At 50.8% G+C, this 25,630-nt stretch overlaps 9 protein-coding genes across 9 annotated transcripts; 3 read left to right on the top strand and 6 right to left on the bottom strand.

The window, feature by feature from the left end:
* Positions 1 to 133: 133 nt before the first annotated feature.
* Positions 134 to 1,558, bottom strand: BCR38DRAFT_461870 (uncharacterized protein; the record flags this gene model as incomplete). The annotated part of the gene is made up of 4 exons (XM_040862572.1): positions 134 to 624; positions 686 to 1,127; positions 1,225 to 1,329; positions 1,394 to 1,558. 4 exons carry the CDS (start codon positions 1,556 to 1,558, stop codon positions 134 to 136), a joined length of 1,203 nt encoding a protein of 400 aa, XP_040709862.1.
* Positions 1,559 to 3,479: 1,921 nt separating this feature from the next.
* Positions 3,480 to 4,902, top strand: BCR38DRAFT_121922 (Alpha/Beta hydrolase protein). Its single transcript, XM_040853478.1, has 2 exons — positions 3,480 to 3,570; positions 3,625 to 4,902. The coding sequence occupies exon 2, from the start codon at positions 3,648 to 3,650 to the stop codon at positions 4,686 to 4,688; it is 1,041 nt and encodes a 346-aa protein (XP_040709861.1). The 5' UTR covers positions 3,480 to 3,570; positions 3,625 to 3,647; the 3' UTR covers positions 4,689 to 4,902.
* A 797-nt stretch (positions 4,903 to 5,699) lies between these two features.
* Positions 5,700 to 7,588, bottom strand: BCR38DRAFT_451860 (uncharacterized protein). The gene has a single exon (XM_040861489.1). The coding sequence runs from the start codon at positions 7,189 to 7,191 to the stop codon at positions 5,860 to 5,862; it is 1,332 nt and encodes a 443-aa protein (XP_040709860.1). The 5' UTR covers positions 7,192 to 7,588; the 3' UTR covers positions 5,700 to 5,859.
* A 352-nt stretch (positions 7,589 to 7,940) lies between these two features.
* On the bottom strand, positions 7,941 to 9,402 carry BCR38DRAFT_490913 (uncharacterized protein; the record flags this gene model as incomplete). Its single annotated transcript, XM_040864591.1, has 7 exons — positions 7,941 to 8,316; positions 8,395 to 8,658; positions 8,726 to 8,816; positions 8,874 to 8,972; positions 9,024 to 9,095; positions 9,155 to 9,191; positions 9,238 to 9,402. 7 exons carry the CDS (start codon positions 9,400 to 9,402, stop codon positions 7,941 to 7,943), a joined length of 1,104 nt encoding a protein of 367 aa, XP_040709859.1.
* Positions 9,403 to 11,105: 1,703 nt separating this feature from the next.
* Positions 11,106 to 12,688, top strand: BCR38DRAFT_528749 (uncharacterized protein; the record flags this gene model as incomplete). The annotated part of the gene is made up of 8 exons (XM_040865436.1): positions 11,106 to 11,167; positions 11,307 to 11,466; positions 11,519 to 11,604; positions 11,655 to 11,732; positions 11,788 to 11,867; positions 11,925 to 12,187; positions 12,243 to 12,333; positions 12,399 to 12,688. 8 exons carry the CDS (start codon positions 11,106 to 11,108, stop codon positions 12,590 to 12,592), a joined length of 1,014 nt encoding a protein of 337 aa, XP_040709858.1. The 3' UTR covers positions 12,593 to 12,688.
* Positions 12,689 to 14,295: 1,607 nt separating this feature from the next.
* Positions 14,296 to 15,613, bottom strand: BCR38DRAFT_505761 (chondroitin AC/alginate lyase; the record flags this gene model as incomplete). The annotated part of the gene is made up of 2 exons (XM_040864927.1): positions 14,671 to 15,613; positions 14,296 to 14,599 (listed from the first exon to the last, which is right to left on the bottom strand). Exons 1-2 carry the CDS (start codon positions 15,555 to 15,557, stop codon positions 14,296 to 14,298), a joined length of 1,191 nt encoding a protein of 396 aa, XP_040709857.1. The 5' UTR covers positions 15,558 to 15,613.
* A 1,193-nt stretch (positions 15,614 to 16,806) lies between these two features.
* Positions 16,807 to 17,631, bottom strand: BCR38DRAFT_414756 (uncharacterized protein; the record flags this gene model as incomplete). The annotated part of the gene is made up of 1 exon (XM_040858965.1): positions 16,807 to 17,631. The coding sequence occupies one exon, from the start codon at positions 17,629 to 17,631 to the stop codon at positions 16,807 to 16,809; it is 825 nt and encodes a 274-aa protein (XP_040709856.1).
* Positions 17,632 to 19,634: 2,003 nt separating this feature from the next.
* On the bottom strand, positions 19,635 to 22,080 carry BCR38DRAFT_451854 (condensation domain-containing protein). The gene has a single exon (XM_040861488.1). The coding sequence runs from the start codon at positions 21,862 to 21,864 to the stop codon at positions 20,083 to 20,085; it is 1,782 nt and encodes a 593-aa protein (XP_040709855.1). The 5' UTR covers positions 21,865 to 22,080; the 3' UTR covers positions 19,635 to 20,082.
* A 130-nt stretch (positions 22,081 to 22,210) lies between these two features.
* On the top strand, positions 22,211 to 22,802 carry BCR38DRAFT_451853 (uncharacterized protein). Its single transcript, XM_040861487.1, has one exon. It carries the CDS (start codon positions 22,482 to 22,484, stop codon positions 22,734 to 22,736), a length of 255 nt encoding a protein of 84 aa, XP_040709854.1. The 5' UTR covers positions 22,211 to 22,481; the 3' UTR covers positions 22,737 to 22,802.
* The last annotated feature ends 2,828 nt before the right edge of the window (positions 22,803 to 25,630 follow it).

Below are 25,630 nucleotides of genomic sequence, written 5' to 3'. Positions count from 1 at the left end.
AGGAAAACTCCATCCCGCACCGTCCGCACCGTCCGCACCATCCGCAACACCCGCACCCGCACCATCTCATCCGCAGCAGTTACTAATTAAAAAAGATAACACAGCATACATAGCAGAGCTCACCCGGGTCAGGTCATTCGTCCAGCCCAGTATCATGGGCAGCATGCGTTGTTTGATGAACTGTCATCGTCTTCCTAACCGCAAGTCCACCACGCACAAGTTCCTCATTTGTACTTGTACGCGCCATCTCCGTCTCGGGCATCAGGATGTAGTCTTCACTCCTCTCATCATCGCCAATCGGCGTTGACCGCATGCCCGCGTGCTTGCTCATCAGCCAGACCGCCCTTTTATCATCGGGTCCTTCGTACGGAGACCAGTTGTTGTGGCTCGCGCCCGCGTAGATGAAGTGTTTCGTACTGTTAATTCTGCGGTTGTTTGTTTTTCGTCGTCCACCTGTCGCCTGCTGCTCTGAGTCGTAGCTATACCCTGTGCACGCGGAGACATGCTTTGTGCCGAAGAGGGAGGGGAAGAGGTAGGCTAAGGGCAGGCGGCACATGGGCAGGCAGGCACAGACGATGGCCAGGTTGTCTTCGATGATGGTCCAGAGCGTGGAAGCGATGTCATCTGAGGGTCGCGCGTCAGTACTGATTGAGTCGTGACATCAACGATGCCCTGGAAAACTCACAGGTGACGTCCGGGCTGGTCGTGGAAGTCTTCAGCGTCGTCATGCGCAGCACGCTGGTGACGGTAACGAAGAGACCAAGGGCGAACACAACCATGAGAGCTACCTTCTGGTTGGTGGGCAGACTTGACTGCCAGAGGAGGTGTTGCGGGAGCAGGATGATGAGCACGTCGGTCGCGATGGAGAAGCCGGCGTTGGCATACCAGTTCATGGTGAGACTGATGCAAGTGCCGGGCAGGCTCTTATCCCACGCACGTTGGATCGGACTGCATTGCCAGATAGACGAGGCTGATGTGGCCACCATATAAGCCAGGATGATGGCCAGGAGCACGTAGGCGGTTATACGGAAGTATTGTTGGACGAGAATGCGCAGGTAGAGGAGAATAATCGAAGCTTTCGTGAGGTTAATTGTTATCTTGTAGAAGATCTGGGCGACATAGAAGAGCTGCATGGGTTCCACGTTGCCGTCAGTATGCTCCCGACGAAAACAAAAGGTGCAAGGTGCTGAAAAGCAATGGTATGTTGGAGCGCTGGAGCCTCACCTTGAGCGTCATCAACCTGTTCTCAGTTGAAAGGTTCATGATGTGCTGCCCAAACCCATAGTCGCACGAGTACATCATGAGGATCGAAACAGCAAGGCAGCAGACCTATCCAAGCGCATCAGCACGCACTGGACATTAGACAACAAAGCAAGACAAAAAGAAAACCTACATAAGACGCCATGAGGGTCCAGTCATCCCATCCCAAGATAAACTCTCTCCTCACTCGGACCCAAATGCGAATGGCGACAAAGATGGGCGTAACGGCGAAGAAGACAATGGCCGGCACCCGCACCATGGCCGCATTGCTCTCCCCGGGAAGATTCCCAGTAACCATCTTGACGAAAACTGACAATCTGACGAAGGGGGTGTCTTGTATCGATTCACACGTGATCTATACAGACCACTCGGGCCAGCACTCGAGCAGTGGGGAGCCGGGTTGTACGTGGGCAGTCATATACCAATAAGCGACGGCGGCTCGGGATGAAGAGCGCCAAATATAACGGGCTCGCATTCGAGCAACCTGCTCTCTCCACGCACTGCTGACACCCAGCACATCTTCACAAGGGTTCCGAGTTTCCAAGGTCTGGAACCGCCACAAAGACCATACCTGCCCAGTCGAAAAACTTTCACTCCATGCGCTCCAGGGCTTCAGAGGGCTAGTGAGCAAGAAGCAAGTCGGCCGAGACGTGACGATGCAGGCAGGTAGACAGGCATGAACTAGTCCCTAGTGGTGAACATCACCCATCGTCTCGGGTTTCCTTGAAAAGACCCTCTGTCTCGATTGGCTCGCTTTGGCACTCTGGCAAGGCGACTTTCCGAGTTTCTGACCTGTTATATATAAAACGACTATTTTGAAATTAAAACTGCAAGCCAAAATGGTTATCTGCCAGGGCTCCAAGGCGTCGGAGATGGAGTTGACACCACCTTCTACTCGAGTTGCAGCCCATAGACGGGCCGAGACAGCAAGGTCGCGGGCCCATTTCCCGGTTAGACGTTCGCGTGTTCCTGCGCCGTTCCTGTCCCCGTTCCTGTCCCCGGGGCCCTTTCCTGAGCTTGGCTGGAGGCACCGCGAGTGGGTGTGTGGCCGCGGGTTTTGATTGGTGGTGCAAGTATCTATCCCATTTCGGGTCGCCTTCGCCTAGACGCTGCATATACTCAAGCGCAGTGGGATGCATCCTTCCTTGTCGACCTGCAGAAGGGAATTGCAATTGGAGGGGGGCATGTCCACTCGAGACCCGTTCCGGGACGTTCCGGGACGTTCCGGAGTAGGCTTTGCTCCGTACCTGTTTTAAATGACCTATCGGCTGTGGCACCGGCATCGTACCACTCTGTCGGATTGACTACGCAACCCAGTAAACGTAAGTGCAACTTCCACCATTGCTGTCGAAAATCGGAAATTTCCAACACCTGCGCCGCCTATGTAACCCCGTACTTCGCTTCAATTGAGTGTGAGATCTGGTCGATCTTCTGTTCTGTGTAGAAAGGAGGCAAAGAGATAAGTGACGGATCAAGAACCCATTAACATCGATCATCTACAGCTACGCGACACCGGATATAAAACTCTCAGCGAGCAAGGGTCTCCCCACACACACTTCCGTTCTGGGCAGGTCGGCTCAAGAACCCCATCTCGCCCATGTAATCGTCTATGACCCCCATGCTGAGGGATTTAACCATGATTGATGGGTAACCAAGGAGCTAACGGCAATAGCAAGAGATGGACCCCGGTTGAAGTAACCTCCCATCGTTTGATTTGGGCAACACGCGTGAAGACGGAGAGGCGTTGTCATCGTCGCAATGACGCGCCTGCAGGTCAGTTGACTTGCTTTCGCCGTTGGTGACACCATAACACGAGCGTGAGTGAGGGGAAACGTGCAACAGTCGACTGCATCTCACCTTCCGGCACTGATTGTCCCTCTAGTCTTCCAAAGAGAATGTCAATCCCACAAGTCGTGACTAAGCGGTACAATGCCATTTATGCAGTCCATGCCCTGCGCCGCTCGGGGTGTGGCTTGTGTATTTCATCATGCAAATCGGATATTGCTGTCGTAGATGGTCAAGCATGGCAAACATCATCTCTCATCTTCGCACCCCGGGTCATGAGTGGGGCAAGTTCGAACGAGGGTAACCAAGATTGTACTTAAGAAAGCCACCGGCTGTTGTTTACTTTGGTGTTCCTTTGTACGTGTTTATCATGAACTTCGTCGGGCAATCCATCCTTCATACTATTTCTGCATAGTAACCAGACAACGTCAAGTAAGTCTGATCCGGGAGTTGCTTGTGAATGACTTAATGAACTGCCTTATGCGCGGGGCTCCGTGTGATTTGATCCCACTTATGCCTTCCATGGTTTGAGTCGCTTTCAATATAGTCCTAATTCTGAGGCTGACCCGGCTACACTAGGATCCTACCGACAGAGTTGCACAATGAAGGTCTTCTCCCTATTCACCTCTCTAGCCCTGCTAGGCGGTGCTGTCGTGTCCGCCCGCACCGGCATCATACAGACACGCGATAGCATAGACAACAGCTCCGCACTGCCAGAGGACCTCAATGGCTCCAACTTCACCTACCCCTGGCCCGTGAAGCTGTACAAGTTCACGTCGCAACTGCAAGAGCTAGAGATGGCCTTCATGGACGTGGCCCCCGAGGTCACCCCCAACGGCAAAACCGTCGCCCTGTTCCACGGCAAAAACTTCTGCGGCCCGACCTGGGAGAGCACCATCCGCGTCCTGACCTCGCTCGGCTACCGCGTCATCGCGACCGACCAAATCGGGTTCTGCAAGTCCACCAAGCCCGAGCGTTACCAGTTCAGTCTCCAGCAATTCGCCACCAACACCAACGGCCTCCTAAACACCCTGGGCATAGAAAGCGCAACCATCATGGGGCATTCCGTCGGCGGCATGCTCGCCACGCGGTACGGGCTCATGTTCCCGGACCAGGTCGACAACCTCATCCTCGTCGATCCCGTCGGTCTGGAGGACTACACCGCCCTCGGCGTCCCTTACCTGCCCATTGACACCAACTACGTCACCGAGGCCGCCAGCACATACGCCTCTATCCAGGGCTACGAAAACACGACGTACTATGTCGGGCAGTGGAAGGAAGAGTATGACGTCTGGGTCAACATGCTGGTTAACATCTACCACGGCAGCAAGGCCGAGACATACGCACTGAACCAGGCGCAGATTGTGGATATGGTACTCACCCAGCCTGTTAGTTTCGAGTTTGGGCTGCTGCAGCCGCGCACCTTGTTGATTGTCGGCGATAAGGATCGCACGGCCATTGGTGCGCAGTGGTCGCCCCCTGAGGTTGCAGCCAAGTTGGGTCACTTTGATGTCCTTGGTCCTCAGGTTGCGGCGCAGATTCCGAATGGAACTCTGGTTTCTTTTCCTGCGCTGGGTCACGCGCCGCAGATTTCCAGTCCTGATGAGTTTCATGCTGCTGTACTGGACTGGTTGTCGACCTAGGTTTCATGCTTGGATGACGTGCATGATTTAGACATTCGAAACTTAATCCGTACCTTCACACACCGCAGACGTTTTTTGCCCGTTGTTCCTCTACATTATCCCCATAGAAAGTGTAATCTATGTATCACCTGTCTAGCCGAGTGGGTGACAAGCAATAAGAATTATTACGTTTGAAATGCGGAGCAAGTAATTATGAAAAGGAACTATCTCAGCCATTAAATACCATTAATTGACAGGCATAAGTGTATTAAGAAGTGCAATTACAGTTCAAATAGGGTCCACCCCACCCCCACTGATGCTAGTCATTCACCACGATAATGAGAACAGGGACAAGTGCCCAGTACCAATTCTCCAACTGACAAATCGAATATTCAAGCGATGATTCAAGATAGAGAGCCTTACCATCCTCTGCTCAATCCGTGCGTGAGTACTCTATACGATAACATGCCACAAATCACCCAATGGTTTCACATATACGAGATACTTGCATGATCTATCTGTAAGAATGAAATCTTTCGCACGTCAAAGTAACCCACCCGTCAATTTACCCCAGAACGTATACTGCTTTGCACCTAGAATGCGCCTTGGTCTAGGTGTAGGTAGGATGCTGTGGTCCCAAGCAATCATATCAATCATGGACAAACACTTTCTCTCCGCTCTTGCACGCCCCAAGGGCTTCCACAGCGTCTCAGGCGACGTTCCGAGTGTGGATTGGATATAGCGTCCAACGTAACTTGCATGCCTCGCTAATGTAAAGGAGTCCCTCCTATATCTGTATTTGTAGTTCCTCATGAACGGATTGTTAACAACCAACGTTCCCGACATCTATTATTACCATACACATATCCCATTGGCGATGATGCCTGGATGCAATCATGGCGGAATTCCCCGTAACATCCGCAAGTCAAGCGTTGTTATGCCATAATGTTGGCAGGGCCGTCATGAGGAAATTCAAGTTATATTCCACGCATAGCGTTGCTTACGACAACCTGGACTATTCTCTTATCTTATCACTGCTTTAGCTTTGAATGATTCTTATGGGTTAAACATTGTGGTACGATCATTCAATTACGATCGCAATTGCCACTGAAACGTATATTACTTCATGATTAAAACCAATACTCGAAGTTTTTCCAAAGCCCATTACCGCATGTATGTTAACCCAAACCTTTTATCGTGTAAAACCCGTGCCTTTTCCGGTAGTAGTGTCACCTGTACACTCTGCCACCTCAACAATGGTAGTTGTCTCACCCTTGATGAGCACATCTTGCTTGCTAAAAATCTGCACCTCCATGCCGCCGCGCACAATACCCACTCTCATGTTGTCAAGGAGATTCCTGGCGACTCGAGAGTGGTTGTACACTCCGCCATTGAACATAGCTGTAGCATCCTTGCCTATGGCCGACTTGATGATTTTTTTCCCACCAGGGTGCTTGGCAACCCAATCGGTAACGTCGTAAATGATGCCGCTGATGAGAATTAGCGGCCGACCCGCCTTGGCTGATGCCCGGAAATCATCCATATCAATGACTGGCAGATCGCGTAGCGATCGACCCCAGTTGATGGTCTCATTCCAGTCGTCCAATCTGCGTTGCGAGGTTTGAATCATACCTTTCTGAATTTCGTTGTCATTGAACGTGTTGAGGTCAGTAGCGATGCCCAGAGCTCCGTAGAGGGCAATGATCCACTTGGTCGGGTCGTACTGGTACCATCTGATACCGTTGCGGTAGTCTGTGGGATACGCGTGGTGGAAACAGTGGTTGCCCTCCCCCAGCGTCGCCAAAGCAGTGATGGTCGAGTCTCCAGCAGATTTGTTGTCGTAAGGTCGATCACCGAGATAGTGGGCGATGGAGTTGACGCTAAAGGTGGCGTGGTGAACAAACACAAGTCTCACGACCGCCGCATAGACAAAGCCGCCTCGCCAGTCGCCCCATCCCAGGCCAGCAACCACGGTGGGAAGCAGGAGGGCACAGACAGGGCTAAACCAGTCAAACTCCTTGTCCTGCCATATGAGCAACGGGTCTTTGGTCAGATCAGACACATCCACTTCACCTTTCGGAAGATCGTGCTCGATGACCAGGAGCCATCCAATGTGGCTCCAAAGCAGGCCTCTGTGGACACTGTAGGGGTCCTTACTCGTGTCTGTGTATCGATGATGAAGGCGATGGCCCGTGCACCACCAGATGACCGATCCCTGAATCGAGGCAGTGGCACAGACGAGTAGGAACACCTGAAGGGGCAGCGAAGCCACGAACGTGCGATGGCACCAAAGACGATGATAGCCTGCCGTGATGCCGAAACCTGTCAAGAAGTAGAAGATTATGGACCATATCAGAGTCGGTCGTGTGAGTTCTGTCGTCAACGCTCCCAGCAGGGCCAGCATGGGCACACCAAGAATGACGGGGACATGGCGCCAGTTGATATCGTAGTTGGATTTGAAGATGTCGAATTGGGTCAGCTTCTCAGACTCTGGCACATCCGTGTTGCGCCGTTTCTCGTTCATCGCAGAGCAGTACAACAAACAAAAAGATAGGTGTAGTAAGAAGTGAAGTTGTCGTCGGGATAGGATACGCTTACTAGCAAGCGTGAAGGCCAACGCAATTGCACGAGTCGGATGAGAGAGACAGACAGAGACAGAGATGGCAAGAAAATTCGTAAGGAACGAAGTTGGTAGTGAGGCAAGAAAAATGGAAATGATTGGTCAACGGAGCAGTCTCCGGCTGTGATGTGTGGTTGTGAAGCAAATATTGGTGACTCGTGGAGGACCCCGGTGGAGAGTTGTGGGAAGTCAGGCTTTTTGTACAAACGATGACGAGATAGATGAGGCGAAGTTAACCCCTTGGTCCAAGCGGACATTCACAGGGAAATAGCACCAACCAGTGCGCTTTCTTCATTTAAACATGGGCCACTCAGCTGTGGCCGGAGATTTTTGCTCATGCCGCTCCATTATCTGGGCAATCGCCAGCCGTCACCAGCAGACATGCGACAGCGGGAACCCACAGTTGTCCAGAGCTGGTCAAACCTTGAGGTCTAGAGCCTTCAAGACTTTGTTTGCGGTATGTATGTACTCGGCGACTTATCGGCCAGAGATAAGAGCAGTTAAAGTTTCAGAAAAGCCACCCCAGTCCTCGCACGCGTCTCCCTCCTCGCCCGATGTTGACTTGTGTCTGTCCAGGTTTGAATCGGGCAGGCACATATCGAACCGGCGGATCCTCCTACCTGTAGCGGCCAGCAAGAAAAATCCCTTTGCCTTTAGGCTGAAGCAACAAACTCCGTGTTGACGTTGGTCTCCACCCGTTTGTATATGCTCCCTTGCTGCAGATCTTCCAATTCGGAGCCACCCGATCGCTCAACGACGGCCCGTTGGCTGTCGCTGTCCTCGTCAACGCCAATCCCGTTCATGACGTAACCGTCTTTAGCCGTATGTAAGTGACCCCTACCCCCTGACGACCACTCCGTATAACCACGGCTGTCGCGCCCTGTCTGTTGCGTCGTCGCGGTCGTGCTATAGCCAAGCTTGTCTGAGAGGGCCCGAATGATGCAGGATATCGCGGGAAAGCAGCTACACCACAGGCCGACGTGGGACTCGAGATCGGTCCAAATGGCGACGATGCCCATTTTGTGTGTTCTGATTGAGAGGTGCCAGTTAGAATCCGGAAGGTGGAATGAGTGCCAAGCGACCGGGGCATGGGTGGTGGCAGCTCACATGTCAGTAGTGAAATCAAACGTCAACATCAGAACGATGCGCACCAGACCGGTTACGACTGCAAAAATTCCAAAGCCGAAGACCAAGACAACGTTGATCATCTTCTTGGACCAAAGCATCTTGCAATAGACGATCCACACCGGTAGGATCATGAGCGGAATGTCGATGAGCAGCCCGACGATCGCGTGGGCCCAGTTCACGTGACGATGCGTGTCGTTGCTGACGCAATTGATTCGGGGAGTGGTTGGGTTTTTAAAGTTGTCACTAGAGATCGAAATGTCAGTACGGGTTAGCACAGGGGGCCGTCGTGGTGTTGGGCGGGAGCGCTCACGCAACAGGTGTGCACTCGACCAGTCTGAAAATGCAAGACCACGCTGTGTTTGCAAAGTTGGCCAAGGCTAGACCGTAGAGCGCCAGCATGACTGGTTCTTCTTATGTTGAGCAGTTGACCTGAGTGAGGTGGATGCCATGGCACGTACTGTCGCTACAGATCCGTGGGATGAAAGCCATGATGGCAAATCTCACCATGCCTATGGCCCAAAAATAGACGAGTTGCATGATGGCCAGGTTCTGGGAATCTCGGGATCAGCTCTGAGCACATATTCCCATTGGTTCAGAGGAGGTCCTACGTGCCTCGAAGAAGTTGCGCAGTTGGGCCTTGGATAGGAGAGCCAGATGGGCACCGCTGCCAAAGGGCACGGCTGTGCGCCATGGTCAGCATACTATAGCCCGCTGGCGTGGAGTGAAAGAGCCTTTATACCATAGATGTCAAGACTTGATTGCACGACTATAAGAACCTGGCTGCGGTCAACAAGGGTCGCCTGGGTCCATAAAGGCACTTACGTAGGCAACAGAAGCAACTGCATCGTCAAGACCCAGAGTCTTGCCACTCATGAAGGCCCTCGCATAGATGCGAAACCCGAAAGCCAGGGTGGAGATCGCAATGAGACAAGAGTTGAGGTTGATTTCCCTCCAGCCGAGGTAGTCTGGTGAGCTGCGGAAGTCCATGTTGATCTGTCGCCTCTGAGGATAATGCGCGATAGATCAACGTCCAGAGTATGCTACAGCAGATCGTTTTGGGGCAGAGAAAGTCGCTTCTTATATGACAAGAGTTGCAGGCGGTCGCTGGGTTTCAAAGGCGGATGGTTAGTAACCAGTCATTAACCATTTCATGAGGATTCTCCTTATGCCAAGGGGCGCAGAACCCGTCTTAGCCACCACGTTTCTCTCTTGACACAGCCTCGCTTCTGCAGCTTCCATGGAGCTGCACCCAAATCTCCATTTCCGAAGATTCGAGCGTATCTTCGACAGACGGTCGTTCCAAAGCGGTTGGGTTGGTTGGCCCGCTGCTCATTGACGCGGCGCCAATTTTGCGGTCCAATTTCGGGTTGAGAGTGACCGGGGACCCTAAACATTTCCTCGTCATTCCCCTCCTGGATATTGCAAGCAAACATTCCGTAATACGATCGACCATCGCGGCATGGCTCTCAGGTCTAGGGCAGCGAATCCTCTGGGAAATTTCATATATTATTCCAACTCAGTCCCAACTCTGCGGCCTTGTAATCGGTGCAAAAGTGAAGTGCATGGATTCAATTTGTGCAAATTCAGTTGCGTAAGCCTTTCACATGAACAGTCAACAGGCGCTTGCCTTGAATGGTGATCTTACTAAATAAATTATGTTCAACAGACATCGGATTCCATAATTAAGCCCTGTTACAATCAAGGCTCGTAAGAAACGCTCTCAACAATACTAGTAGAGGTGCAAACTTTCTGGGACCACGGGAATATACTATGGAATGGTCCACTGCGGCTTTCTTCGATTATATTGACAGTATCAACAGGGTCACTAAGGATTCGTAATACCTAGTTCTTCTGATACAACCCTACATCCTCAAAAGATGCGATTGGTTGATCACGGTCACATTGCAGGAGCCACAAGCCACTAAAGGCGCGATAGGTCGGGTAAGCATTCCGTTTCGTGGATATACCCGAACCATCGTCACCCGAGCCTTGGAGCGCCCCAACGCTTGCCATCTTGGAAGGATTCTGCTAGTGCTAGATCTTTGAAACAAGCATCATAGATTTGCCAAGGGTTGAATAAATTCAGCGGCCGAGTGCGTTACAGTCTCAGAATACTGTTACGGCCATCAGCCTTACAATTGTGCAGAGAACTTTCGGACTGCACCGGGCCGTTCCTCTATGTTGGCAAATGATAGTCGGTTTTTGGCTGCAGTCACTGTGCCACTCGGCTGCAGAACTGCGCATGCGGGCCGCTGTAGGCCGGCGTGGGCATCTGAAAATATATCCGATATGCGCTAGAGCTGCAACAACTGACGAATCGCAAGTTTCCCAAGCTGCTATACTTGAAAATCTGGGGCGCGCTAGACTTGCTCGGCTCTAGATAGCACACAAGTAGCATGGGATTTTCGACGTACCACGGTAGCACCGCAGTAAACAACGTATGAATGGAATATATCGCATGGGCCCTGAGCCCGCTCGGAAATTGGCAACGTTTAGGAGCGATCTCATTACCGCACTTAGTGTGCCACCCCCAGCTTCGACTAAGTTGTGGTTGCTATATAAGACAGCTCACTAAGATATTGTCAATTGATTTCAGCATAGCTTTGGGACTCTATCGCGTGGTACATAAACTTGGTCCGGTTGATTCCCCTTCTGTTACACCCCACAGACGATCCATCACGTCTCACAAGATGCGTGCTTCCTCTTCCGTCGCCGCATCAATCTTGGCACTGGCACAAATTGGCGCCGGGTTGTTGGTGAAATACCGCAATACAATCCTCCCAACCAATAGCACCTGCACGAATCCTCGGGTCAGGCAGGAATGGCATGCCTTACCCAAATGAAATGTTCTTCACCTAACCGGGTTGCTAACTCTACCTGGCATAAAACAGGAGAAGTCTTTCATTGGACCAAAGGTTAGACTTCCTCGACGCCGTCCAATGTCTTCAGTCGAAACCAGCTAAGACAGAAACCCTCTTTGCCGGAGCCAAATCACGTTACGATGACTTCCAAGCCTTGCACATTATTCAGACTGAAGACGTGCACTTCTGTGTAAATCGCATAGCACCCTCCAACGCTTGGTACTCATACTCACATGTCTCAGGGATCTTTCTTTGCCTGGCATAGAAACTTCCTGGCATTGCTTGAGAATGACCTTCACACCACTTGTGGTTACCCGGGTGGTATCCCGTGGGCTTCCCCATTGCTGGTCAAAACTGGAAGGGTGCTAACCGCCTAAGGTACTGGAACTGGACTATGGATGCAGCAGATATGCTGGCTTCACCACTATTCGACCCTGTCTATGGGTTTGGAGGCAAGTCATATGGTCTTGAATAACTCCCTCCTTTCTTTCGCTGACACATCTTCAGGCAACGGTATCTGGATAGAAAACACAACCACCTTCCCCTCTGACTGGCAAATCCTAGCCGACATACCTGGCCGAACTGGTGGTGGTGAGTCGGTAGTTCCAAGGCTCTAGCCTTCTATGTTGCCGCACTGACACCTCCTAGGATGCATCACCGACGGCCCATTTGCCAATAGGACCGTCCCTCTGGGCCCCGGCAATCATACCGACTACCGACCACACTGCCTCCACCGAGACTTCAGCCCCTACTTGCTCACATTTACGGGAAACAAGACAAAGCTGGACTGGGTTTTGGAAGCGGAAGATTTCTGGAATCTCGATCACAGGACGGAAGGCATCGCCCTTGGTGTTCCCAACATGTCCCTCCATGCCGCTGGTCATCAAAGTCTTGGTGGCAATATTGGTGAGGTAAGATACTCCAGACGTTCATCCTACCAACAAGACCCTTCTAACTTGTGTTCCGATCACCAATATGTACTCCTCGCCGGGCGACCCCCTGTTCTACTTGCATCACTCGATGCTCGACAATGTCTGGAATACTTGGCAGCACTTAGGTATAATTCACCTCTCAGCACCCTATTGAATTAGTCCGAGATAAATAACTAACTATAATCCACAGACTGGGAAACCCGAAAGACGGACATTGGTGGCCCTGATACCATGTGGGCGTACCCTTACAACTATAACGGAGACATCCCTTACAAGAACATCACGCTCGACACTTTAATCGCATTCCCGCACGTGGCAGAGACGATCCCCATTAGAGACGTCATGGACATCCAGGGCGGTCACTTGTGCTATACGTACGATTGATAACATCAATCACCTCTCGATTAACTTCATGTCCGCAGAACTGTATAAGTTCTGCCATACCTATTACGGCCCGAAATAATTGCGCATGAAGAACTGTGAAAACATTTTTACGAATGACTTGCGGTAAAAGTGGTGGGTCTTCTAATGCGTGCGATACCTCAAATCAAACAGCACAGCTTCCAGACATCAGCTTCAATTTTCTGGTATGGTTCAAAGTTGGCGTTGTACCGAGCGCTCCTTGCAGAACGAAGATAATTACAGGGGAAATCATGGTCACCTTCCGGGATTAAAAATATGTATCAGAAATTACTATATCATATGGTTGAGGCTGACGTCACATCTTATCATTGTTGTTTGGGCTATTTAATCTGCCAGCCATAAGTGATTGGGCCATATGCAGAGATTGCATTGCCCATATCTCATGCTTGCCTGTAGGGCTGTCTATGGCGTTATTTGGCGTGAAATTTGCATACAAATGCTATTAAATGCAACCCCGAATTTGCCGCCTCCTGTGCTCGCAAGGGCTACTATCTTTGCTACAGAATGCCGACCTCAGTTTATATGGCTCTTCGCATCGTAGTATACCAGAGATACCCCGAGCTAAGTAAAGTGCTTATAGATTGAGAGGCTCATGCCAATGAGGCCCCAAATGACCAAAATGATTTTGCACGGGTGTTCAATGGGCTGAGGCACTCCTACTACCTCATTCACTGGGCATTTACCGATCTTCTTCGGCCTCATCATGGAGCCTTGGATGCTTCGACATCGGAAGCCACGGAGAAGGTTATTGGCACCCTGCTAGACAATGGCGCTGATATCAACATAATCGTCTCTGTCAGCAATCGCGAGGAAAATTTCATGATTTCGATTGGGATGGCCATGACTAACCGATAAACAACCTCGAACGCAGGATGGCTCCTGCTGGATCGTGGTGCGACCACTAATTATTTATGGCCAAGTATTAGGGGAGCAAGGATGAGCCCGTCTCCTCGCCTCTCCCATACGCCTTGCTGGACATCATAACGGATCACGATATTACTCCGACCAGATGAGGAAAGTTCAAGTTAATCTTTAGACACGAGGACAACCGCGAGTTCTACATGAATGGGGAGCACACTCTGCAACGTTGTCTCGAGGATATATACATGGATAAGGTGCCCAATAACGCTCCACAAATTGTGAAGTTCCTCCTCGACTGTGGAGAAGATCTAAAAATTAGACATAGCAACGAAAACCAACCCGTCGAGGGGCTTGAAAGAGCAAAGAAGTCGCATGCAGAGGTCGGAAACGACGAGGCTCAAGTCCGCCCACCCAGTTCTCAGGGTGTTCATCACCGGCGGCATAAAACCAGACCCAGAAGGTATACAAACAGACCAGAGCGTGTGTGTTCACCATATCCTACTTCACACCACCATCCAGTGTATACACACCACTCCTGACACTTTGCACCTGGCACAGCTCCATGGCCAAAGCTTTCCCGAGAATATCAGGCACAGGAAAGGATCTAACCGATTAATTCCTTGCAGAAAAAGCTTAGATCTATATACACGTAGTCTACTACCCAAACACTGAAAACAGGTCAAGCAAGGGTGATGCCATAACTGAGATAGGTACGCCCAAATATAGCATGTTAAACACCAAACGTCATTAATGCTAATCGGTTTCCCCAAAGCCACGCCGCTTCAAGCCCGAACTTTCCACCATTACTGCAGGCGGTAAAGCACCGTCCCAAGTCCAAGCTGATCATATCCTCCACTGGTGCTCCCATAATCACCACCTCCCCCTTCCGCACCTCCGCCATCATTGATGACCATATCGCGATAGGCACCTGTCCAAGAAGCATTGAGTCCTTTGGCAGAGCTATAGTGCGCAAAGAGCAGTTCGCCAATGGGGCGGATGATCCCTCGGCTGTTATCGGAAATAACGGCCTGACCAACGTTGTCCGAATTGTCGTACGTCGTGTACGGGACGTCGTAGCCGAGATTGTACTTGGCGAAGTACTCGAAGCTAGGGATGGAAAGATCAGCATCATCAGCACTCATGTAGAGCATAAGTTTCAGTCGATAACGAAAACTCACCCTGCCAGGATTCGGTTATCCAAATACCCAAACAGATCAACGCCCTGATTATAGCTCTGCTGCGCCAAAACCCCCAGCAGCGCAAAATCCAACGCCGAATGCCCCTGATCCCTTCCAGCCTCCTGTCCCTGCCCCAACTCCTTATTCGACCCATCTTCCGTAAATAGCGTCCACACCATCTTCTCAATCGCCCCGTTCCCGTCCCCCGCCTTGAAGTAATCCACCGCCTCATCAATGTACCCCTGATCATCGGCCAGCACCCCAATCGCATGTATCGAAGCCATGTTACACAAATCCCAATTCGCCCAATAGTGATCCACCGCCGCGTCGTTGTGGTTAACCAGGAAATTGTGGTTCATGGGGTAAAACACCCCCTTCAACATCGTCACTAAATCAGTCAACCCATCCCACCCGTCATACGAGCGCAATATCTCCCCTGCGTTAGCGAGCTGGTACCCGTACAGCCCCGAAGCAAGGAACCTATCCGCCGACCCGTCAATAGTCTTCAACGTCGAAGACCAGCCGTCCAGAATAGAACCTGCGGCATCGGCGTGGGCGGTATCACCCGTGACGGCCCAGTAAATGGCATTTACGTAGGCAACGGAGACGTCGAGGTAGAGGGACGCGTAGTTCTGGGTGCAAGTAACGTCGGAGCCGCTTCCGCGGCAGAGGGTGGCGACGGGGGAGGGCTTGTAGGCGGCGTCGGCATGGTTGGTTAGCTTTTGCCAGCCGGTGTACCAGGGCTCGGTTTTAGAGGTGACCTTGGTGGTGATGCGAGTGAAGTCGGCCGTGGTGTGGAGGAGGCCTGGGTGGGTTATGGAGCGGCGGGTTGGGGAGCTGGAGGATAGGGTGGTGAAGAGGAATAGGAGAATTAGGATGGACTTCATCTTGGAGGTTGCTGAGACGGTACTCCGTGGCTTTGGTGTGAGATGGTGTCCTGCAGAACTCGTTGGTAAACTCGGTTCGTCGCAAGCAATGAATTTATACTGAAGTACATAAAGCTGTCTGATGACTCCTGAACCTCCCATGTACGTTTTGTTGACACACGTCCGCACTGCCATAACTCGGCCACGGGCCGGGACCTGGACCTAGTTCGCCCACGTGAGGGTGTGGTAATGAAGCACGGCATCAAAATTGGAACACGCTAGCGACGGTTAGATGAGACATTCGCTACGACCCTTACATATTTGGAGAGACTGCGGAAAGTGTGGGGAATCTGCCGGCAGCTACGTGCATGCGCAATTTCGCCACCAAGTACCACGTCATGCTGGCAATGTACTTTCTTATATAAGGGTAGGTGGATTATCTAATCAAAGACATCAAATGTAAGCCCGGGAATTGTTCCGGACATTGTACTTACGTTGTATGCAAAGTGGGTTTACCTGCTCGCCCAAAATGTTGTATCCGTCATTGACATCACACTGTCTCCCGGTAACTGGACCCATAGTGTCGAGCAACTTGAAGAGTGCCTTTGTGGACGGAATACGTCGTGGAATTGTGGCAAAGTAGTATTACCACAGCTTCCTGCAATTCCCAAGTAGTAATTAACAAGTTCGTAGTCGGAGTTATAAATCTCCATCTAAATGCTCTGGCCTCGACCCTTTCACTCGAGTGCATCAATATCAACTGTGCGGTAGTACTATACTGACTGCAAACTAAAATTAAAAAATCAGTCTGCCCGTATTACCGTGCGTCTTTTCATGAAGGCCACTTGGATCCATACTGTGACCGAGGTTCGTGACATTTACCGTACTGGTGCTACGTTATTTACATACATAGCCAATGCAACATGTAAAATTAGGAGAGGTGTAAACATTTGTTTTGCCGTTATTGATATTGTTGAAAGCTAAATAAAGTAGAATCAAAGCAACAAACAGAAATTCTGCATCGTAAAACAAACCAGCGAGCATTGGCCCTTTCGTGCTAAGCGTAGGGGTAATAGAAGGGGCAAACAGGTATGCCCAGCGGCGAAACAAATCATTCACCGAGCACCGCATGACCAAGAATTTTCCTTAACTTGGTCTTTGGCTTACTTACCTGAAATTTTCCTCGTCCATAATAACAGAAGGGAAACTCACCTGCGACACATTTAAGGCAACGACTCCTTCCTCGTCTTGCGGAGCTTCTTGCCAGCTTTCATCTTCTCGCCTCCTTCAGGCTCCTAGCGACCTTCTTCGGTGAAATCGACTTGAGCACCTTGGCGACAGTGTGCTTGGCGGCGGAAAGCTTTTTCTCGACCTTCTTGGCGAGCTTGCTGCAGGCAAGGAAGGTGTCCTTACGCCAGTACTCATCGGGACTATCAGGTCGCGTAGGGGACTCGACGGGCTCGACGGGCTTATCTCCTTGGGTCGGGAGGGACTCGGCTTCAGCGTCGACTATTTCGATAGCTTCAGGCTCGACCAAGGTTGTCTCTTCTTCAATGCCCGTCTCGCATAGGGTACTATAGATCTCATTCATCTCATCGAGCCCCCACTGCTCATAGTACTCTTCGTCGTCATACTGCTCCCCGAGGAAGTCAAAATCGGCATAATAGTCATCAAACTCACACTCGCCTCCGAGCTGCTCGATTTTCCGTTCCCAGGTGCTGGTACCAAACGAGTTGATACCATCGAGATACCTGCACAGCCCGTCCAGGTTCTTGTGGTAGGCGCTACGCGGGTTTTCAAGGTCGTCCAGGTCATACGCTGTTAGCGTGACGCCCCAATTCTCCCGGGCGTACTGTATGCGCAGGCCGCGGAAGCGGTCGCCTTCGGCTTCGGGCTCGTCTTCGGGGCGGATCGACGTGAAGGCGGACTCGGGCTCGGCAGGGCGCTTTTCGACAATCCAAACCTGGCCTGAGTTGATGAGGTTGCTATTCTTGTCGAATTGCCACACAATGTGGTCAGACCATTTGAAGTCCTCCGGGTTCAAGGAGCAGTATATGTCCGCTTCGGCGCGGTACGACATAACTGCGGTGGCCATGACTGTTGTTGTTACAGGTTGTTATATGGGAGTTGTGAGTTTTCCCACAGTTTTCAGAGATGGATGTGACAGTTTTGGTTTTTGGAGAATGAGATATTAGAAGCTGGCAGAAAAGACGGCGTAATATAGGACGATGGGCTTGAAGATTGACAAGGGGAAAACAATACCGTTATTCTGGACCAATACTGGGCAACAATAACAACGACATCAAAGAATCTTGAGAAATACGGGATCTCAATCAGCTCATTACAGAAACAAATAATTGCAAGGTTACCCTAGATTCCTTACTATAAATACTACCTTGTCCTTCATGAAATTATAAAGTCAGTAGTCTTTGTTTTCAGGAAGAACAAATGCCATCGATGGCTGAAGTTATTGCAAGAATTAATTCTTTACAACTTTAAAACCTAGGCTCATTATTCGTGCCCATTGTTTGATCTGCCCCTTAAGTTTCGTTCAGCAACATTAAGCAACAAATGCTGGCTCTGTTTCTCATGATCGTGTGCTGCGGTGAGGACATCCTGGCTCATGTTATATCACGTATGATGAGGCTTGAGCGTGCCTCTAGTGGTGATATGCATAATGTTTCCAATTGCATATCTGGCACGTTTATATAAAGAGATACTAAGGTAGATTTGAGGTTTAGTCCATCATTTCGATAACAGACTTAATATTACTAATGATAAAACCAACCCCCTCACTCATTTTCATCATCCCCTTCCTAAGTCTTCAGGTGTTAAATGGAAATGAGGGATATAAGCTAATGTCACCAATCCAACAATAACTTCCTCTTCATATCCTCAATATTAGAGATCCAGGAACTACCATGTCAAGGCCAAGTGAGGCTATGAATCCACATCACACTTTTTGGTGTAGTAAGGCTGTGGCAGGATAATCTTGGGTCTCCTCTTTTCGCAAGTTTCCTACCATATGGCTCCAGGCTCGTCGCTACGGCCGTTAAGTGCTCGAGGTGGACTGTGTCCCAGCCGTTGCGCTTGTACTTGGCTATGCCATAAAGAAATGTGGGTGGTAGTCGTGAGCGAGCTGGGCTAGCCAGCTGGGTTCTCTAGTGCTTACTTCCAAAGACTCACGGGCAAGTCCGCTAGCCAACATCCGCCGGCGGCACGGAAGGGGATCCTCGGGATAGTGGAGCTTGATGCATTTGGGGCAGGTGACTACCCGGGCCCAGACTCCGTTTGACCGGTATTCGTTAGTAAGGATCTGGTACAAATTGCCGTATCGGGATCGTATATTTTTGCTTAACAGGGCAAGAGCTGTGATCTCCAGAAGGAGAAGTGGCAGATGATGCTATCAAGTAGTCTGTATTAATGCCCATGAAACCTGCTGGTTAGATGGAATGTCGGCGCGTGCGAAATTATAAGTGAAACGGGGGAGACGGGAGAAGATCCTTGATAGACTGAAATATAGTTCACTTATGCCTGAATATCAAGGCTGAATACTGGCGTTATTCTTTTCACAGACATGAATAATGGTTACGTACTGCTTAGTAGCTTGGAACTCAGGTCGCAAACGATATATAACCATCGCATATGCTAGGAGCTCGGTATATGTTTCTGCACTGTATTGTTTTAGAGACATGGAACCCTTTGAAACTTGATTAGTATCACCCTAGTTAGTCTCCAAAGTTTTTGAGACACCAAATAACCAAACCAAAGCAATACAGTAGTCGGAATTTGTTAAATCCTACATTAACAGATGTCAAAGTAGCTCGGCGCCATAACCAACCAGCTTGTACAGGGGACGTAGGTGACAATGCACCAGGTATTATTACTACGCGCAGAGGTGCAGGACATTTGAGATTAAAAGGACACATGTATGTGAAAGATGGTTAATAACTCTACAGGATGAACAGGGCCTTTTAGTCCACAGGGGTGTTCAGAAGTAGGGACAGTAGGAAGAAGGCACAAAGGGAGCGAGCGCGATAAGGGTTCGGGCCAAAGGAAGACGCTATGGATGATGTGGCAACACTGGTCATAATGTACGCATTTGGGAAGTCGTTATAGATACCTCTCAGGAAGACGATTCACAGTAGCCTTGATTGACTTTCTGTGTCATGGTTGAATCATCACGATATTTGCTATGTGGTAGCGACGCAGTGTCCAACTCATATGTCCGTCTGACTTGCCTATTATATATGTTAATATTGATATGAAGATACTTCCCTTGGCGCACTCTTCGTGTATCTCATCTGATTTCATGAACCAGTACATGACAGAATTTACGAAAACGAACCACTGAACAATCAGCTCTGTTGATGTGCCCCCAACCATGAGCCCAAGCGAAAATCTGAAGGCATGTAAGCATCAATCACACCTTTTGTTTACCGTTGACTAATATCGGAGAGTCCCGACGAATACATATATTTACGGACATGATGTTCAACCGAAGATGGCGGCGGTGGAGCAAACCATCTCAATCATGAACATTGACTCAACATGACAGGCAGTCCACTAAGCCAGCTACCTCATCGTCAATCGCCTGGGCTAAAACCGTCAGCTTATCAACGCCCATAAGCACCTCATCCGCCCTGAGCCGTATCTCTAGTACTCCAGCGTCCTGGTCACAGCCGACATCGACGAGGACGTTGTGATGGCGCATGACAGCACTAGTGTCGAGATTGTCCACGGTGGTGCGTCCTGGGATGGCCGCGGCCGCGCTATAGTCGGTGCGCACGCCGAGGTCCATACGCTCCCAGTCCCCCGGCTGGTCAGCGTGCGAAGGCGGTGAGCCCTGCAGCTTGTGATCCCAGAGAATGTTCAGGTAGGTATTGAAGGGTACGCTCTCGCTCTCGTTCTGGCCGAGCCCGGCCCAGCGTAGCACATCCCGAAGGCGCGACTGCTCGTAGGGAAGCTCGGCATCGAGAAGCTCCTGGACTGACTCGAGGGCGTGGATGAGATTGGACTTGCTGCTTTTGTCCTGGCAATACTCGGAAGAGACATCGACGCCGCTTGGGACGGTGGTTGGCAGCATGGTGGAGCAGGGCCCGACCAGGCTCTCAATATTTTCGATCGAGTCGATGGACCCGCGGCCGCTGTGAAAGCAGCCGAATACGGGATGCTTAGAGCCCGTCCTCTCAGCCAGGATGCGGGTGAAGGCAAGGTAGATGATAGCGTCGGGCGAAACACGGACCGATGCAGCTGCCTTGTCAACAGCGGCGATGCTGGCCTTGGTGCCCCTAACTAGGATCTCGGTCTTCATAATGTGCGTGTCGTCAATGTCAGTCGTCTCTGGCTGCACGATGGTCTCTTGGCAGTCGCGCAAAGTTTCCTTCCAAAAGTGCTCTTCGGCCTCGCGGTCGTGGGTGGAGAGCGTCTCCTTGACGAAGTTCCGGAAGGACGGGGCCTTGGTCAAGACGGGTTTGCCCTGGTACAGAGTCATTAGCTCTTGCACCAGAAGGCCCATACTGCGCGTGTCACAGGCCGCATGATGAATGGTAATGAGAACAGCATCACCCTCGCTCGCATTACCGCATACGAGGGTGAGTCTGACGGGAGGTGTTTCGAGGGAAGACGGTTGACGGGCAAGCTTCTCGAGCTGCGCTTTTACACGTTCCTCCAAAGTCTGCGAGGGGGAAAACGAAACCTTGGAAAAGGTCGCGTAGTTGCTGGCGCCGCTCGCCTGCCGAAGCACTACCGTGACTGCCTCGTCAGGCCGTACGGCGACCAAAGTCGAACGCATGCTGGCATGACGGCGCCGGAGTGCAGCCCATGCGGCACGCAACCTATGTTCGTCGACGGGTTTCTTGGTGGCGAAGGCCCAGGTTGGTTCAGCCAACGTCCGGCCACTCATGAGCCAGCTCGCCAGGTGGAACTCCTGGCCTGGTAATGCCGGCATCACCGCCTCGACAGAGCTATCGTGCACGCCGAGCCTGGCTACAGCCTTCTGCCGGTCCCACCGGCTGACTAGAGACTCGACAGACGTGGTCTGCTGGCGCCCTGGACCTTCGGGCCTCGCATTATTAGAATTCTGCGTCTGATTCTGCGAGGGCACCTGTTCAGTTTCATAAAGAGGCGTTCCCGCGGTGCTACCGAAAGGCGTCGGTGCACCAGTCTGCATAGGTGTGACGGGGTATGCCGCTGTGCCGCCGTCGGCATTGGCAGTGGGCGTCGTTCTAGATGGTAGGCGAACGAGGAAGCTCTGTTTACGCTGCCCTTCCTCGTTACTGTTGCCGACGACGGCAGCAGCCATCACGTCGTCGCGTTGCTGAGCCATTGTGACCGAGCCGTCGTGATATTGCTATCGCGTACGGAATAAAGCATTCAATCTTGTCCTGGAGGCTGGTGGTGCAGCCACGACGATATTCTGACTAAGGGCGTCTGCAGAACGTGCAATGTTGAGAGTGGAGAGTGCGCCATCACCATGACCTGAGTTTGAACAGTAGGGGTTACCGCCCATTAATGGGATTTACTTCAATAGCGATAGCGATAGCGCCACTGTGATATGACGCTTTTGTGGGCTGATAGAGTGGGCCCGGTGGGTTGACCCCGTTTTAGGAGCTTGAAAGTAATGCGTGTCATGAATCAATCAATCATTTAGGTTACTTGAGTAGCCGGCTGTCAAGGAATGCCCTAGCAGGACAGCAAAGAACCGATGTACCGAGGTAAACCTCTTGGTAAGGCGGTATTATTAGGGTCAACGGGCCTCTAGAGCTGTCTAAACGCATTGGCACCCATTGAAGCGCACCCTATTTGCGACACCAATTTCCCTGAATTACCCTGTAACGCGATGCTCTCTTTTCTCTTCAACTACCTGTTTCTTACTAAAGTTGGCCTATTCTCTAGTTAACTTCAAACAATACTAATAGCAAAAGCATCGTTGCCATCCCCGGCATGAATCCGAAAGGTGATGAAGACTCTGTAGAAGCAGCATCGACGGCCGACGGCACTTTGTGGCTGCAGGGCTTTCTCCCCGAGCAGTTACCAGAAGCACGCGTCATGCTGTTCGGTTACAGCAACGGCGGGGGTCCGAGAACAAGCAGAAAACCTTCTGAATTGGCTGGAGGCGGAAAAACTCGCAGGGCGGCCAGGCTTGATACTAGGCCATTGGCTGATGAGGACTACAGAAAGACTCGGAAAGACCTCTGATATTTGTCTGTCATAGTCTTGGGGTATCATTGCGAAATGTGTAAGCCACCCGTTATTTGGCCTTGGCAATAGTTGCATAAGTATGGCGTAGGAACATGCGTTGAACGCGTCTCACAAGCCTTATTCCATGCGAACAATAATAGGATATTCGAGAGTACCGCAGCTCTACATATGAATTGGCCTTCTTTGGCACGCTTGGAGATATTGTAGCATCCACTGCCCGAACCATCTGGAGAAAGCCCAAGAACATGTTTTTGGAATCACTCAAGCGTGATTCACTTCTCACGGACTTAATCAACGATGATTTCCGCCAACAACTTGAGGACTACCGAATTCTCAGCTTCTACGATACTAAGCACTTCGGGGCCGCAGGTAGCGTCAGTAAACAAGATCGTCCTCGCTGCACTATCCTGACCCGTCACACTCACCCATTTTAACCTGTAGCTAATGACTGCAGAATGTGACAGGAAGTCGGCGACTCTTGGCTTACCAGGAACCAGAAAGCCAGATCGACCTTGATGCTGACCACAGCGATATTGCAAGTTGTCGTCCCGCGAAAATCCCATGTACAAGCAAGTTATGAAACTCCAAAGGCAAAGCTGGATCTCTTGCACAGTTTTGGGCCAGCTCGTACAGAGCTAGTATTAATTGACCAATTCAGATCGGATCTTTTTACTTATTGTCTTACTTCATATATGTGTACAGAACGTCCATTTGAACCGAACCGTAACGGGAGACTGGGGCAAATTATCCAACTCGGTTCGGAAGCCGAACAACGTGCAGATCAATCCGCCTCAAAGACCACTCAGTCATTCAATATTATGGATAACTTGATTCCCAGAGTTTCTGAGGATTGTGTGTTTTCAACACATGGGCCAGAGACAGCATGACATAGCCCTACCATTGCCAAATCTTGTTAGTAGCATCGCGACCATCCTATTATCGAACTTGGCTGGAGTCTCGGTGTGCTATTCTTTGGGTCAAGGAAAAGCCTAGAGTAGGCCAATCAACATTCATGAATTCCCTCCTTCGGTCATTATGAAACTATCGCGTAGATAGAGAGTATGCGGTTAAGCCACGAATTTTGTCCACGGTCAAGGTGCGTACTTGGAATGAAGCGCACAGGGACTTTTCCGATCACTTATTAATCAGCTTACACCGCACTCCTCGGTGCGATTCACGTGAAACACGTGAAACAGGAAAGAACTCACGGCGCTACCGGATGATGTACATGGTTCGTCAGTATTTCTTTTCGTTGACGCTATCGGCGAGAGTGACGAGGAAGCCAACGGTCTTGTCGACTACTTACGTCACTGGTCGCAAGGGCTCAGGGCTTGAATGGATCGCTCTGTATTTGCCTTTCCTGTCGGCACTATCCGATTATTGCTCGGGATGGACTTAGTGTCGTTATTAATCATCACAACATGACCGACATCGAATTTCACGTGATTCGAGATCAATCAGATCCGACCCAATCGGGCGATCCCATTATCGATGCCGTCCTCGAGAGATCGAATGGAGTATGCCAGTGGGTTGCGATCGTTCTCCCTAGGTTCCTCAATCTCTGCTGGACAGGCAAGCCAATGATTGCCATCGAAAAGGGGGCCGGGAGACTACCGCCAGAACTGCACGAATTGTATTGAACAATTCTGAGCACAATCCCAAACAAGGATAGGGAAGATGCAACCAATGTTTCCCACTGGTTGTGCTTTGCAAGGTGGCGTCTTCTACTCGAGGAACTACGCTGGGCAATGGCGCTAGGTTAGATGTAATGATAGGCGACCACTAACTGCAAGAATGGAAGTCTGCCAACGACTTTATCAAAGATGGGGATTCCAGGATGTGGCCATAGATTGAATTTTGGCCACGGAAATTGTTTGGTGCCTCTTTGCCGAGGAAGTAACAAGTCTAAGGCCTTACGAAGAACCTCGGCTGCATCTTGTCGATCTCCGCGAGGAATACCCACTTCTTGACTATACCGTGGTCCAATGAGATCACCATGTAGCCATGGTGTTGAGCCTCTCGTCATTTACAAGGCACTGGAAAAATTGCGTACTTGCCGCCCCGAAATACTAAAGACCTGCGCAATTTTCGAAGGATCCTTGGCTGTCGGCGACATCCTGCTACCATTTATGGCATCCCACGATATGGCGTAGGTTGCTACTCACTTACTCTCCAGGCCTGATTGCGATCCAAATGTTTTAGTTCCGAACCCTACCACCGCTCTTCTTGCCCCACTCAGGAAAGACAAGGTTGATATTGTAAGGACGCTTCTCTCTCACCAATGGATTGATCACATATCGATAGTCTGTTGCTGCGCGCGCTACGAAACGAGGCAATAGTTCCCCTATCCTGGCTCGAGGGGACTCGACACGAACTACGGCGTTCCTCTGACCCAAGCCGTGGAACGCCTCGAAACCAGTCTGGCAGAATTCCTGTTGGGTCATCCCAACACCGACCCCAACTTCCATGACAGCTAACACCCTGGTAGCGAACCACCGCTACTTTATTCTACGAAAGATGGCCAGTTTCAAACCGCGGATCGATGTCACCGCATTGGCCGGGATGGGGACATGGTCTTGACTGGGCACTGAAAAAGTTCAACGGAGGCCGACTGGAATCTTTGATCGACGATCGCCGAGCAACGGGTAAAGACAGACATCAATTGGCGTGATTCAGTGGGGAGCACGCCATTCCAGATTGCGGCTTTCGGGAAGGACACCAACGCACTCACCCTCCTTATTGAGTTCCCCTCATTGCAAGTTAATGCACGGCTCAGAGACGATGAGACGGTAGTTTCGAAAGCGGTAAGACGGCAAGTTATATGTTGTAAGGAAATTACCCGAACGAGAAAATCTCGACGTCAACTGACTCGATAAGTGGAACAATAAACC

This window comes from Pseudomassariella vexata, assembly GCF_002105095.1.
Source record: "Pseudomassariella vexata strain CBS 129021 chromosome Unknown BCR38scaffold_25, whole genome shotgun sequence".
Lineage (NCBI taxonomy): Eukaryota > Fungi > Ascomycota > Sordariomycetes > Amphisphaeriales > Pseudomassariaceae > Pseudomassariella > Pseudomassariella vexata.
The sequence above is the reverse complement of the archived record's forward strand: the minus strand, read 5'-3'. Positions and strand labels throughout refer to the sequence as shown.